Source organism: Idiotropiscis lumnitzeri, chromosome 5 (genome assembly GCF_059441095.1).
Source record: "Idiotropiscis lumnitzeri isolate Australia: NSW breed Sydney's pygmy pipehorse chromosome 5, RoL_Ilum_1.0, whole genome shotgun sequence".
Lineage (NCBI taxonomy): Eukaryota > Metazoa > Chordata > Actinopteri > Syngnathiformes > Syngnathidae > Idiotropiscis > Idiotropiscis lumnitzeri.
Genome location: NC_142395.1, coordinates 9,245,386 through 9,260,079, shown reverse-complemented (window position 1 = coordinate 9,260,079; position 14,694 = coordinate 9,245,386). Strand labels below are relative to the sequence as shown.

Here is a 14,694-nt window from a genome sequence, read left to right as displayed (position 1 = left end):
CCTCGTCGCAGCAGAGGAATAATTCTAATATGCAGACAGCTTCTCTCTTTAGCCAACTGGCGTAGTTAATTTCCGCAACACATACGAAGTGCTCTTCACAAGGGCCAAAAGCAGAGAGAGAGAAATAAGGCGTGAACACCTGCCTAACATCCCATATTGACGTCTTCAGTCAGCGACAGCACCCCTTGTGGCAAATAAGCACATTACAGTAACAAGCAATTATACAATAACACTCAATAATATCTGTTTTCATTCCGTTTCCTAAAAGTTTTTAAAAAGTGTGTTATATGTTTGCAATAACTACATACATTATAACATTTGTCCTAATATCATATCCTGCATGCTGAGTGGTCTTGTTGTTCATTTTTGAACGGGTGATAAAATGCCTGCTATCAATTATATATGACGTTGTGCTGACAGATGTATGACATATTAGCGATACGTGTCATCTGTGACTAACATGATGTTATGAACTGATCGGAAGCACTACTGAAACTTCAAAAGCAAGTATATTATACATTCCTCGTTGCTGGTGTCGGGGGAATAAGTAAGCATAAGTGCTTTTCTAATCACACAAAAACATTATTTAGGTACTGTTAAAACAAATTACAACCATGCTCATTAAAACATCACCTATAGTTTAACAGAGTTCACATTTGGTGCTATGCAAGCTTTTTTTTCCTCAAACAGCCCAACTATTTGCACCCACTCTAAAGTCGTTAAGAAGGGGGTGGAGCCCCTTTTACCCCAAGGCCATCAGAACAAAGTCTGCATTCATATTCCAACCCCTGCAGCGCATCTGTGACAGGAGGAATGGTTATGATTTTCATTAGTGTGCAACACAGTAAAGAAAGTAAAGAAATAAAAGGGACTGCCTGCTCTAGGCCTGTAATTATTGCTTTTGTTTGCTCCCGTGAGAGGATGGGGACATTACCCTATTTTGCCAGTCTGTCCTCCGTCCTCCATCCGCAACATGGGCACCCTTTCGACATCGGCCTCCCGTCTTTATTCATAAAGTAATTTCCGGACTACAAAACACACAAAAAAGTCACAATGGCAAAATCTAACCATTAAAACAGATTTACACATACATTAACCGCTTTGGACTAATAGCCACGGGTCTCCATGTTATTAAATGGGTATAATCTATATTATAAACACCAGCAGATGCTTAACTAAGTGTACCAGAGCCTTCTATGACTCTTGATGTCACATGAGGTAAATTTACAGAAAAGCTCAGACTGGGTTGCACTGGCTGTATTTATTGCACTTCATCTCTTTGCTCATGTTAAATGCAACTTAAGATGCTTATTTTGGCTCTCAATTGCTTCTTCACACAGCCACGCATATCGCTTCCATGTTTTTGCCGCCTTCGAGACTCGCTCGCGCTCTCGGTTGAAATCTCAGTTAAAGGGCCAGTACAAGCAACAGCGTTACAATATTTAATTTTGCTCAAAGTCGAAATTATTTGAATTCAATACCCACAGTACTTGACCAGAGAGGATTACAGGGGTGAACGAAAACCCACTTCCGTCCATGCTTAGTCCGTCCATTAAAAGAAAAAAATTCCCATCCTCTGTCTCCAAAGTTGGGAATGGTCCCTGGGACGGAATTCCCATCTCTTCTTCTGAGGACACTGCCAAACTAACCTCTGGGGTCAAGAAAATCTTGGAACTGCAGTCATGCAGGTGTACCCCGCCTACTGCCCGAAAACGACTGGGATAGGCTCAAGCACGCCCGTGATACTTGTAAGGATAAGCAACTTGGATAATGGAAGGCTGGATATCTTGACCTTGACATGTGTACCCAGTTTTAAAAGGTGAGAGACACCAACATTGTGAGGAAAAATCAGCAAGTGTCTGCTTATTGCGTTGATCGTGTGTAGCGAATTCAAGATGAGCAGCATCACACATCTCAACGGCTCACACTAACTCTTTGGACAATTTGGAGTCGCCTCGTCCTAACAAGATGTCTGTTGTAGTACCAAGACTGACCTGTGTGGGGCGGCATGTGTCCACGGGCCATCCAGACAGAGGGAAATTCCAAAGGGAGAGTTTAATGAGAAGAAACTAATCTCTTTTACTCAGCTATACTTCTAAATCTTGAAATTCTAATTGAGGTAAATGACTTGGCAGACGCGTTTTATGAGTGGTGGATGGTCATCAAAGTCAGCAAGGACTTCTCTGCTGGCCTAAACATAGTTAATTACACGAGTCAATAAATTTGCATAAAATGTTTTAATTGGGGATGTATCTAAACCTCTCTAGATAATTTTTTTTGCGCTGATCAAGTTGATAATTTTATAATATAATATATAATGATGTTTAGTCAAATAGTAGTGTCTATGAATAAAGCGTTAGGTGCAAGCAGGTGGATTTTTTTTACTGGAATGCCTTAGCTATAAATCACAAGGTAAAATCTTTATGTTAAACATTTCAAGCATTTATAGGTCAAAATTACAAAAAAAACCAAAAAGAAAACCATCTAAATAAAAAAAAACTGATAGGCCAGAAAAAAGTCAAGACATTTTGGAAATTAGCGTAAAAAAAAAAAATAGGAACACATAAAGCAATGCCTTACTGGGTTCTGAAAAGCTCTAGATGTTTGTGGCACAGTCGCATACCATTATATTGTGTTTTTGTATTACATTGATGATTTCTATAGTTGTGACGTATGCGAGACGCTGATTAAGTTGGGTTAGCCGAAGAACATTTTTAAGGAAATTGGGGAGGAAAAATCACTCAGAAACGTTTCAGGATAATCACTCCAACCTTCCAAAGCAGGACAATCAGGCCTTTGCTGACTTTGATCAGAAGGGGAGTAATGTTTTTCAAATTAGGTCTGCTTCCAACATATACAAGACTGGATCAGTGGGCATGTCAAGAATGACAAGATGTGTATATATTTTTTTATTTCATAGACAAAACAAACGTAAAAAGCAACGCATCAATTTATAGAAAGGAGAAAATATAGGACATAATTGCATCCCAGACACCCAAAATGATGCAAAATCGCAACTAATACACATACAAACTAATAAAGTGAGCAATTTGGAAATGCACAATGTGTATAACGAATACTTCTCAGACTATGGGGTCTAATAAGAGCCCTTTAAGGACTTGCACTGAGGCGCTCACTAACACCACAGAGCGGAGTTATGGTCTCAGATTGGTAGATGCTACTTTTCTGAAACAAATTGAACATTTGAAGGGTTTGTCAGTCATCTGTTAGAGTCAACACACTTGCTTTAAATCCCAACAATGTTAAATATTAGCACCACTGGGCAGGCATTAATATGAAAGCTGGATTTCTGAAAATATTGATAATGTCAGAAGATACTGTATTTTGTCCATGTTCAGATAGTAGAGTCTTTATTTTGGAAGTAAATGTGCCCCCTGCCAGAACCAAAGCTAAGACTGAATATTCTTTCATTCATCACCTTTTGATAAAAATCATCAACATTACAAAGGTAAATGGTAAAAACAATAATATAACTATATAGTTAAAAAAAAAAGATTGAGCGGAGCTATAGTTATTTACATGTTTCCATCTAAACTTTTCCCTTTATCAAAAGCTGCATGGAGAAAAAGTTTCTGTCTTAGAAAAATAAAAGTGTATTAAACATCACATCAGTCCTTTCCCCCTGGTTTCTTTATACAATTAGTCTGTTGTCTTTTTTTTCCCTTTTTTTTTTCAATAGTCCTGAGAGTTTTTAACATGAATATAAAGTAGGACAACTACTGCACTTTCTCCTCTGGCGCATTTCCTCCCGTATAAAAATGTTGAGCACATCTTTGCTCTCCTTTATTGTGGATGCCTGCTGCGTGTCAGCTATGAGACAACACACAACAAACAATAAGAACAGCAAGACGAGATTATGTGACATGAGCTAGGAGTGTCAGGAGCAAAAGTTACGTGACCAGCAGGGGCAGAGCTATGTGGTAGCCGCCGCTGCACTCTGGCCACCCTCGCACCAAAGGGAAGATTTTGATAAATGTGAATCTGTGGTGCAGATAATTAGTTCCAAGTATCTTTTGGATGAAATCATGTCAGACATGATTTTAAGACACCTGGAAAATTATTTTAAATTTGGGAGGGGTTCGGTCATCAGACATCAGAATAGGAGGTTAAACAAGAACTTAAAGACAGGAATTCTTTCTCAATCAATACACTGTTACATACTGTATGTACAACATAAAAACAATTTAAAAAGTCATATATGAATTTCTTAATTAATTGACCAAGAACCCCCCCACCCCACACACCCCATTGAGATGTGACAAGAACAAGTTCATGCTAACATGCGCTTGCTTTAATGCACTTTGTCCCCCCCCCCGTTGCCACACAAAAATCAAACATGTCCTGTATATAAAAAGTGCTACTGACAGCTGGTGGGGGAGAAGAGCAGGCTTGTGGATCACGTTGTTGTTTTCAGTCACTAACATAGACGCGTGAGAGGTTCCCTAGGAGACGCTGGAGCAGCGGATGCTTGGGGAGCCCATCTGCGTGAGCACCTTGTCCAGCCACTGCAAGGGGCCGTTGAGGTGCAGCTCGATCCAGCAGGGGGTGCTGGTCACCGTCTGACGCCTGCAAACAGATGCGGCAGCATTTGGATGAATGGAGAACGTCAAGAAGCTTTTACTACTCTGGCAGAGGGGATGATACAGAATAACAAAACAATACATTAACAAGTCGTAAATGTGCTCATCTTTTTTTTTTTTCTCAATGAATTTAGAGGGTAGAGCGGGGCCAGAAGATTTCAATCATTCTGCTGGAGAAAGCACTCATGAGATATGTGGGTTGAGGTGGAGAAGCGGGAGTTCTTGGCTGGCTTAGTAGTTAGAATCCTGTTTTTTAAGTGTCTCCAAATGACAGAGCTGGAACGCTGCCACTCCCAGCGCATTAGCTTCTTCCCCGTCGGCGCTAATCATTCTTACTATCAGTGAGTCAGACTGTGCGGGAAACTGGGAGGGGGCTGAAGAGGGAAAGTCTGACATCTCTTTTTGACGCAGTCCATGTGTGTTTGTTTGAAAATAGGCTGGCGTGCCAGTTGAGGCAGGCCTCGATTGAGGGGAGCCAGAAGACGTCTGAGAACGGGGGAAGATTGCCTCTGGGACGGATGGGGCTCGTTCTGATACGCTGTCGCTCAAGTCAAGTAAGAAATACACGGAGGTACTATCACAGTACTTGAGGTACTATCATGTGACGAAAAATGAAAAACAGCAAGTAGAGGTTGACTTGTTATTTTTATTACTATTAATTTTAATTTTTTTTCATTTTATATATTCCCCTTCAACCTACCCCGACGTGGTTCTCAAACTTCTAAACACTTGTTACACAACAAATTCAACTTCAAAAACGTTAAACGTAGAATAAATTCCTCGCTGTAGCCTGTGAAAGGAACGTGATTGCAAACCCGGAACGTTGACTAATAACTACGTTAAACTTCTAATTTTTCACCAATCCTTAACTAGAATCCCGTGAGGCATTTTATTCAAAGGTACAATCCTCGTGGTTTAATGCATTTTTAAAAGCGTTGTTGTTGTTGCTGTTGTGCAAAGCAAAGGTTACTGTCACTAATGCTCTTGTGGCTGCTGTTTAGTCTTTGGTTACACTTCTTCGTCATCTTCTTGTCGCTGGCTCAATTAAACACACAAAGAAGAAGTAACCGCCGCGGAGGTAATCATTTTTAATTTTGCTTTACGCAATAACATCAACAAGGAACTTTGGGTAAAAACGCGGCATTCTAGTTAAGATAAGCTGTTTTAAGACAAACTTTGACAAACGCTTTAACATTTCATTTACCGATGTATTATTGTGCTGAACGAGCCGTGCTTGTTGGCAGCAACTTTTGAACATAACTGAACTGTTTACTATTGGCTTATGTGGCTCGACTCTGATTAACTAAACGGCACATATGAATAACGTTATAAGTTTCCAAACAGAACGTTGATCAAAAGCACTTTTTTTTTTTACTGTATTAATGTAGACAAGTCGATACAACAAGGGTAGATGCGATGATGCGCAGCACATGGGATAGAGCTATTTGTGCTTTCATTGTTCCGTCTCGCGGCCGGGAACCAATCATGTACCTTAATAGTGCACGTGGGTGTGTCCAAAGCATCTAAGTTCATTCATATCTTCGAAGAAACGCGTCTGTATTTTTTTTTTAATATGTTGAAAAAATCCGCTAAAAACTGAAGCCATAGTCCACGATATCAAAATCCTGATTAAAATCGAATACACAACTAATAAAAGACCCACAAAAATCTCACATTAAATGTACAATACAATTTAGTTGGCTCTTGAACCTTCTCTGAATTAATTTAATCAAAGTGAAGCGCTACAGGTGCATCAAATCCAAGATTAATAGACTGAAAAACAGTTTCTTCCCGAGAGCCATCTCCATGCTGAACTCACACACACGCGCACACACAACCACACATACCTTGCAGAACAGCGACATAATGTGTTTTTATTTATCCAATTTTGTATTATTTTCTATTTCATTATTTATTCTTTAATTAATCAGATTTATTTATTTAATTAAATTAATGTTGTATTAAACTGGAGAAGGGTGCTCTCTAATCTCGCTGCACACTGTACAATGACAATAAAGGGATTTCTGATCTGATTCTGATACATGATGCCACACTTATTTCCCTAATTAATATGTATCTAATGCAATGCATTCAGTCGAAAAATGAATTGCCATTGCAACCTCGCACACCAAATGAGCCGCAACTTACCTGTACTCGGCCCCCCAACCCTTAACAAAGCTCATGCGAATGGTGCACATCCTGGTGAGTTGGTAGACGGCCTCAAAACCTTGGTTGACGGACTGTGCCAGCAGTGCAGCAAACTCCTGGTTGTTGAAGATCTTCAGATTGCAGCCTAACAAAAGAGCGGGAGGAACGAGACCACATGAGACGGAAATGATTCTTGCCTCGGGGCCTCGCAGAGTCAGACGCGTGAATGGAAACTTTAAAAATCAATTTGATGGTCAAAAATAACTACAAACTTCTCATGCAGTTATTGAATAAATAATGTGATTATTCGCCGCAAGCCACTGTAAAATGCAAACTACTTCTTTGTTTTGTCAAAGCCACTCATGTTGGCCAAGAATTGCACCAATAGACGGACAATGGACAGTTTAGAGTCATCAATTAACTTGAAATGCATGTTTTTGGAATGTGTGAGGAAGCCGGAGTGCACAAAAGGGCCGGAGCTCAGATTCCAACACATTACTTGCTATTTACTACGCTACCACTTATGCCTGTCATGATAACACATTTTTCCAGACAATATATTTTCCCAGAAACTATAACGATAAACGTGAATATTGTATACTATTAACCCATTTTCTTTTAAATGCCTCTGATAAAGTACAGTAATGACATTGGAAGAAACAAAAGTATATCCCTTTTTAGAACAACAATCTTTCAGTTCTCGAGAATATTGAACATTTGAATTGAACTGTAGAACAATAAACTAACTAATAAATGGGAAAATTGAAGAATGGAGGATGGAAGCCGAGTTATTTGATTATGTATTGTCATTGGCGAGTGATTGTAATGAAGTAAAACTAGCAAAGGGATTTCAGACCATCATATTTCTTGTATGGGACCTTTATTTTTTGCCCGGTTACGTTCACGGTGCGTTACTGGTAAAGGTACTTGGTGTAAAAAGAGTTGTCTTGTATCTCCTTCAGGATGTCCCCTTTCACTAGGTTGTACAAGATTGGAATGGCTGTTTGGGAAATTTTATTTATGCAATTTGCACCGCCTGCCGAAGGTCTGCAGTTAGGTTAAAAGCAAAAGACTGATCACAAGAAGTATGTTCACAATGATTTTTGCATTAATTAAAAAAAAGTTTTTTTTTTTTTCAAATAAAGTTGTTATATAAATATATATTTGAAATATATATAGCCTTTTTGTTTATATAGAAACAGGCAAAAAAAAATCAAACGTCCTTCTATTGGATAGCAAAATGCAAACTCGACTTATGTATCCAAATGTTGCCTTTCATCCAACAGAATAAATATTGTCTTCCTGCAAATATATCACCTTTCACACTAAATACGGTTTGTTACTAAATTGAGGTCATTTAGTATCCAAAGTTTTTGCTATTTTTGTTTGGTGGTTATCTATGTGATTTTTGTCATGTAAACCTATTTGCCTTGTCACTACCTTGGCTCAACAAAGTTTGTAAAAAATGATCTAATATTTACTCTCCTCAAAGCTTAAGCTATTAAATGTTTGTATGAATGTATGGGGATTTCAATTGAGCTGTAATCTCTCCATCACAAGCTCTCGGCACCAGAGATCGTGCAATGGAGAGATGCAGTGTGCTGGTCTCGCTGTCAATTCTGGTGAGTGAAACAGGTGTCTGTTGGCGGTCGGCAAGCTTAACTGCAACAAGCAACAAGCAGTATGACTGAATGTTGCTGACGTCGTATGGAAACAAACTCATGTATTGTATAAATGACCATTTATCAAGTCATGAAAGAGAAATCTATTGTCTCCAATTTATTTATTGAGCAATGAGTTGATATACAGAAGACATTATCGTGACGGGTCGTCTATCACTATCCCCCCCATTTTCTTCCTTATTTATTTTTATTTTTTGTAACAATGTCCCATGGCCATCCCCATTGTAAGTGCTGGTCTCACCTGGAGGGATTTTGCAGACAGTGGCGGGGTGCCAGCCATAGCGCTGGTTACAGTTGGGGCTCTGCACAAAGATGGCGCTGTCGCTGAGACACTCTGCGAACACTTCTCCTCCAATGTAATAGAGTCGCACTCCGCGACCTTGAAAGAAGCAAAGAGCGGCTAAGTCCTCAGACAAATGGCGCCAAGAAGATATGAGCAGCCGACGTAGTGAGAGAGTGGCAAATGCGAACGGTCTATTAACATAAAAGTGTGATTCAGCGGGGGATGCCTACCAATGTGTCTGCGCGTTAGCTCCACTGCAGCATTGCGGTTGACGTTGGACAAGAGGCCCAGGCAGAAACGCTCAGAGTTGGAAGGGTCTGTAAAACCGTCTACCGTCAGCGAGGGCTGCGAGGCGTGGAAGGTCTCTCCTACCCGCTGGTTCAGCTCGTAGTAGGAAATGGAGCACCAGAAGGCGGGCTCGCAATATGTCACAGGCTGGAGATCTGACGGTGCGAGACTTGAGATCAATACAAGCCACACTAAACGACATCGAAAAGGGAGATGAATTCCTGGAATGCTCACATTCTGACGAAACAAAAAAGAATAAACAACAACAAAACACAAGTGTGTTCAGTGTTTTTCTTCTCTGCATTTTCAATGTGTTCAAGAATTATGAATAAATTCAGCACATTTCAATGGGTAAATTAATTTATTTCCTCCATCAACACATCAATGCCCTGGAACCTACACAGGGACATTCCAAATGTGGAAAAGAAAATTGGCGATATCCATTTGTATATGATCAAAGGATTTTAAATAGACTTCACAGTTTACATATGATTTTCAGAGCATGTTTCACATTCCCATTTAGAAAATCTTGGAAATATCACAATAATAAGATTTAAAGCAGGGGTCTTCAATCCTGTTCCTCGAGGCCTGGTGCCCTGCCCATTTTCCATCTTTCCCTGCTGCAACACACCAGAACGATCATCATCTAACTTTTGTAGACCTTGCTGATTATCTGATCATTTGAATCAGCTGTGTTGCAGCTGGGAGAATTGGAAAACCTGCAGGATACCGGCCCTCGGGGAACAGGTGTGAGGACCCCTGATTTAAAGGGACCTATAGACCTGTAAATATCTATGAATGGAAATATGATACAGATTTAAAATAATGTATTTGTACACAACAGAGAAGGATATAAATTATTTGATTATGTATTTATATATTTAGACGAAAACTAATAAGCATTTTCATCCAAAAGACTAAGACTAAATCTAAAACGCCTGTCAAAAACAACACTGGTTCCAGACAGCAATTGAGCATGCCCAACAAATAATGATGAGCACCACATGAACATGGATGGACAAGACATAAGTGTGGAAAACATTCAACTGAGCTTGCATCACCTCGCTTCAATATCATCTGCTGTGTCCCAGACACTTTTACCAGACAAATAGTGGAAACGCAAACCTCGCAGTTGGGACAATGGTCAAATTATATGACAAATTCCTCTGGTTCTGGTCATTTGCATCATTTTGTCCTCTGCTTTCATGCATGGAAACAAGCTGTATTGGGTCTGATCCTATGTCATCGGGGGTTTGCTGCCAAGACCCCTGGTGTTTTCCGTCCTGATAGCATAAACATGGGATATTGTCACTGATGTCTGTGTGGCCGGAATGCTATCTTGGCTGTTTCACAGCTCACATGGTGCAAGGAAAACAAAAGGTTCTTTCATCACCTGGTTTCCGCTTACAAAAAGGAGTCAAATCAAACACAGCTTTCCCACTGGGGAGACATTCTATCACAACATTTGTCTGCGAGTGAAGGCGGACAGACTGCAAAGAAAACAAAGAAACACTCACACACAGTCCTTACCCAAGTTATTGTGTGTGGGGGAAACAGGATTGGGCGATAGGTTGGGTGAGCCTGTGTCCATGCTGTGGGTCATTTGGTGATCGCTGGTCTCGCCATCCTCACTGAGGTAGCCTGGGGGTGGCGTTTCTGAACAAGTACACAGATGTCATCTCGTCACTGTCATTCAAACATACATATCATCGGCAGATGATCACTGCACGTTTAATGCGGCCATGTGCCACATTCACAATCTTTTTAGCGGTTCTGCCAGATGGGTTGGAAATGGATGCCCTTTTTCAAGCTATTTTCATTGGTCAGAAATTACTGTGATTTTGAATATATGGGCATCTTGAAGCCATCTTGGCTCTGTTGGAATTTAGTGGGCCCGGATTGTACTGTGCTTAGCAAATTTTGTGGCAACGTAAGCTTTGACACATGCTGTAAATACATTTTCGGGTTTAAAGTGACACAGTCACACATACACGCCGGCCTCGGTCTCCTTAAGCGGCTGTGTACTGCTTTTTAAAATGAATTTCAAAAAGAAGAGTGGCGTGATGATTGAGAATCAGATGAGGCTGCCGAATTTGATATAAATTAATCGTCGGACATCACCATGTACAGTAGGTGGACTTAACATTTAGCATGGCCGGGGTCAGGATGCACTGTGACAGCCCAGGTGCCACAGAGAAAAAAAATCCCACTTTCATGGTGATGTCGAGGGACCATTTTATATGAAATTTGGCAGCGTCATAGAAAAATAGAGAATAGATATGGACAACTGCATTTGCCCAACAGATTCTGATGAGGTTTGTCTACTACAAAGTTGAGGAATGTTGATCAAGTCTTACAGCGTGTAATTAATCGGAGAAATTTCAAAGTTATTTTGGCCCGAGCTCCAAAGTGCTTACATTTGCTTGCATCAAGTCAATGTCCTGTTTCGGCTGCCTTTTTTCTGTGACAAAATTCTTTTGGTCCAAATTTTCGGCATACCCGTAATATTTCAGTATATGTACTTTTTTTTAAAAATGTAAAATATGTACAGGTTAGGAAACACAGACTTGGACAAAAGATAAAAATCTGCGAGTAATGTTGTACTGCAATAACATACTCTTGTCGGGCTAAATGGCAAATGAAGAGCAGAAGTGAGGACGACAAATACTAGTTTATCATCACAGCATATACAGCGGAACAATTCCCAGATAAAAAAGTGACACAAGTGTTTGATCATAACACATTTGTTTGTTTTCTAAAATAAAAAAAGGCTTAATGAAAGTCTCGTTTCAAGGAAGAACGCGGTGTAATCTGAACATTTAACAGAACATGACATAACTCTTAGTGCATAATTTTGTGGTTTATTTCAGACAAAGGACAAAGACAATTCGGAGCCAAATAGCGTGCTACGAAAATGTCATAACCCACCAACCCAAACTCTGACTGCATCACAATGCCTTTAAAATGTTGTCTTTTTAATTTTCTTTACAGCTTAAGTTTGTAATGTCCTCTGAACGCAATAATCATTATCACTATAGGTGGACGAATGATTGATTCGTCTTAACAAAACACAGCATAAACCAATCCCATGGGAGTGCAGATATGAGGGGGTGGTACCGGGTATATAGTTGCTCTGGGGCTCAATGCCAGCGGGGAAGTTGGTGTTTTCAGGAATTGAATGGCTGTAGTCATCCAGAGGTGGAAATTCACTCGGGATCTCCGTGTGTCTGGGCACCAGCACAGGAGGGAGGACTGTGTGATGGACACACATGCACACAGACACATGAGAAAGTAACACAAACAAAATCAAAATGTGTCGCACACACAGTTGAAAATCTTACCAGGGGTCTCTACTCTCTGGTAGTGGTAGGGGTTGACGCACACCTCATCCTTCTTTGTGTGAAAGGCATATTCGCACAACTCCACTGCCCGCAGTTCATGGTGGGACTGCAGGTCGGGCCAACGCCACAGACGACAGTAGATAACATGGGGCAGACCTTTTCTGTGAGATACCTGCAGACGGCCATCCAGAGACCTGCAGAAGAGAGACAGTCAGTTACTCTTAAGAGTGTTGAGTGATGCAGAAGCAATGATAACACAACGTGAAATGGGACTTTGTTGTATAACACTTGTACCCGCTGGTACAATATGCCGGAGATTGACATAATAGGGTTGGATCTGATCATCTGTGAGCAGTATGACCCGTGAAAAATAAATACACACATTGTCTAAGGCAATATTTGACTTGTACATCGATCTGTTGCTTATTTGCTGTCATACATATACTAAGTCAGTGATGCTAAATATAAAAATCAACAGCTAAAAGCTCAGTAAATTGTCATCTAGGTCAACAATTGTGTACTAACTATGCAAAGCTTTGGATTTGCTATCGTAAAAGCTTTCATTCACCACTACTTTCACTTGCCAAGTGTTAGTAAATGTAATGGTGACTTGTTGTCAAGCTGTTAGTGTTGATAATATGACTGCAGGTAACAAATATTTTGGTACTTTAAATTTGAATTTAATTGAGTATTCAGATAAAAATGAAAAGAGGTTAAAGGTACAGAAAACAAAAGACCACATTTCCACTTAATAAACAGGGAACTGTTTTTTTTTTTTTAGATAATCAACATGGTATATTAAATTTAAAGTGTGCATAGCAGTAAACTACTTTCCTCTCTAGAAACATTAGGGAGCGTATCGATAAATCTCTCCTCATAGAAGTTGGTCTATGAGAACAACACAGCATATTTTTTTGTTGTTCTTAACTTCCATAAAAGAAGGTTTTGACTTTGGAAACTGCAGGTACCAGAGTGACAACAGTTGAGAACCGCTGTTCTAGACTAAACACGGCAGTCTATTCATTTTGTAAACGACCCTTGTTGTGTGAGTGCCATTTTCATGCCTTTCACAAGGTGAAGCTTTGGGTTCGGTATTTTTGAAGCAAACTAGCACTGAAAACGCGACAACCTTGACGCAATACGTCCCATCACTACTTTACGGGAGCAAAGTGTCTACCACTAAATTGCTGTGACTGGTTAAACTTGTCTTGGTGCAAGTTAAACTTTCTCCAGCTAACTTATCTTAAATTATTTTAGCATAGCTTGGTGCATGCCTCTCTTATCAACACATCACGAAGCAGTGGTGAAGTGTGAATGAAAAATGACGTCATTATTGTGGCAAATGCGGACTAAAAATATAACGACGGGATAAATTGAAAACAGTCATTTTCGGTCAAAAATTGCCTAATATTGTATTTTCAGTTGAAAGACTTTTGTCATCAAAACAAAACAGGTGAAACAGGATGTTGTGATGATGCAAGCTGGATGGGCTAAACAGGGGACGGTTGCTGGTCAGTTGCGATGACTGAGATGTCGCGCAGCAGTGCCTTGCAGATAGATGAGTGGAAAAAAAGATGAGGCTGGGGGGTAACAGCATTTCATGACGCCATGGCAGACCATGGTCCACCTTGGTAATCCGCGCATGTGCGCGGAAGTGGTCGGCAGAGAAGTGAGCCTAAAATTCCCTCCCCTGCGGCAGCCACTTACTGGCCGTGGGCAAGAATTCTGCCTGGGCACTGAGGACTGCCTGGGTGAGGGAGTCTGTGCATCGCTCGGAAGGAACCGAGGAGCTCGCACTTTGACTATATTCACACCGCAGGACGTGATTTCCAATTCGGATTCTGTTCACATTACAAATAAAATGTGACTTGCAATGTTTTAATGGATTTTTGCTAGTCTCGAGAACTACCCCTCAATAAAATTTCCTGGAAATTTGAAACAGATTATTAAAAGATCTAGTCGTACCCCAAACCTTATACTGTATATCACACACTGTAAGTGCGCAAAGGAAAATACAGCTTATAGCAGGGACAGCAGTCAGGGTAGGCACGGGAGGTGGCGCCTCCCTGTCGCAGAGTAGGAAAAGAAATATTGCATGAAATTATTTCCACAAAGTTATCTGCTCCATGCTTTACATTGATTTTCTTCTTCTATTCCAATAATGTAAATGATAGTGAATACATGTGCGAGAAGGGCATTTGACGTTCAGTGTTTCCAACCACTACACACACATTAATTCCTTTTGAGGCAGCTGGCGGGAGCCCTCACACAAGAGACATTGCTGTTTGTCTGTATATCAACAATACATGTTTTATCACACATTTACTACGCATGTCTTTTTTAATTTATTC

The 14,694-nt window shown here is 40.3% G+C and overlaps 1 protein-coding gene across 1 annotated transcript in view; it reads right to left on the bottom strand.

The window, feature by feature from the left end:
• Positions 1–2,896: 2,896 nt before the first annotated feature.
• The window catches only part of LOC148336851 (SMAD family member 3), a 29,798-nt gene continuing 18,000 nt past the window's right edge, over positions 2,897–14,694 (bottom strand). The window contains exons 2-8 of the mRNA XM_088295936.1: positions 12,344–12,537; positions 12,120–12,254; positions 10,533–10,658; positions 8,945–9,157; positions 8,673–8,810; positions 6,750–6,894; positions 2,897–4,587 (exon numbers count right to left, since the gene is read on the bottom strand). Coding sequence (XP_088152062.1) covers positions 4,464–4,587; positions 6,750–6,894; positions 8,673–8,810; positions 8,945–9,157; positions 10,533–10,658; positions 12,120–12,254; positions 12,344–12,537 — 1,075 coding nt within the window. The 3' untranslated portion in view covers positions 2,897–4,463. The remainder of the gene's footprint in view (positions 4,588–6,749; positions 6,895–8,672; positions 8,811–8,944; positions 9,158–10,532; positions 10,659–12,119; positions 12,255–12,343; positions 12,538–14,694) is intronic.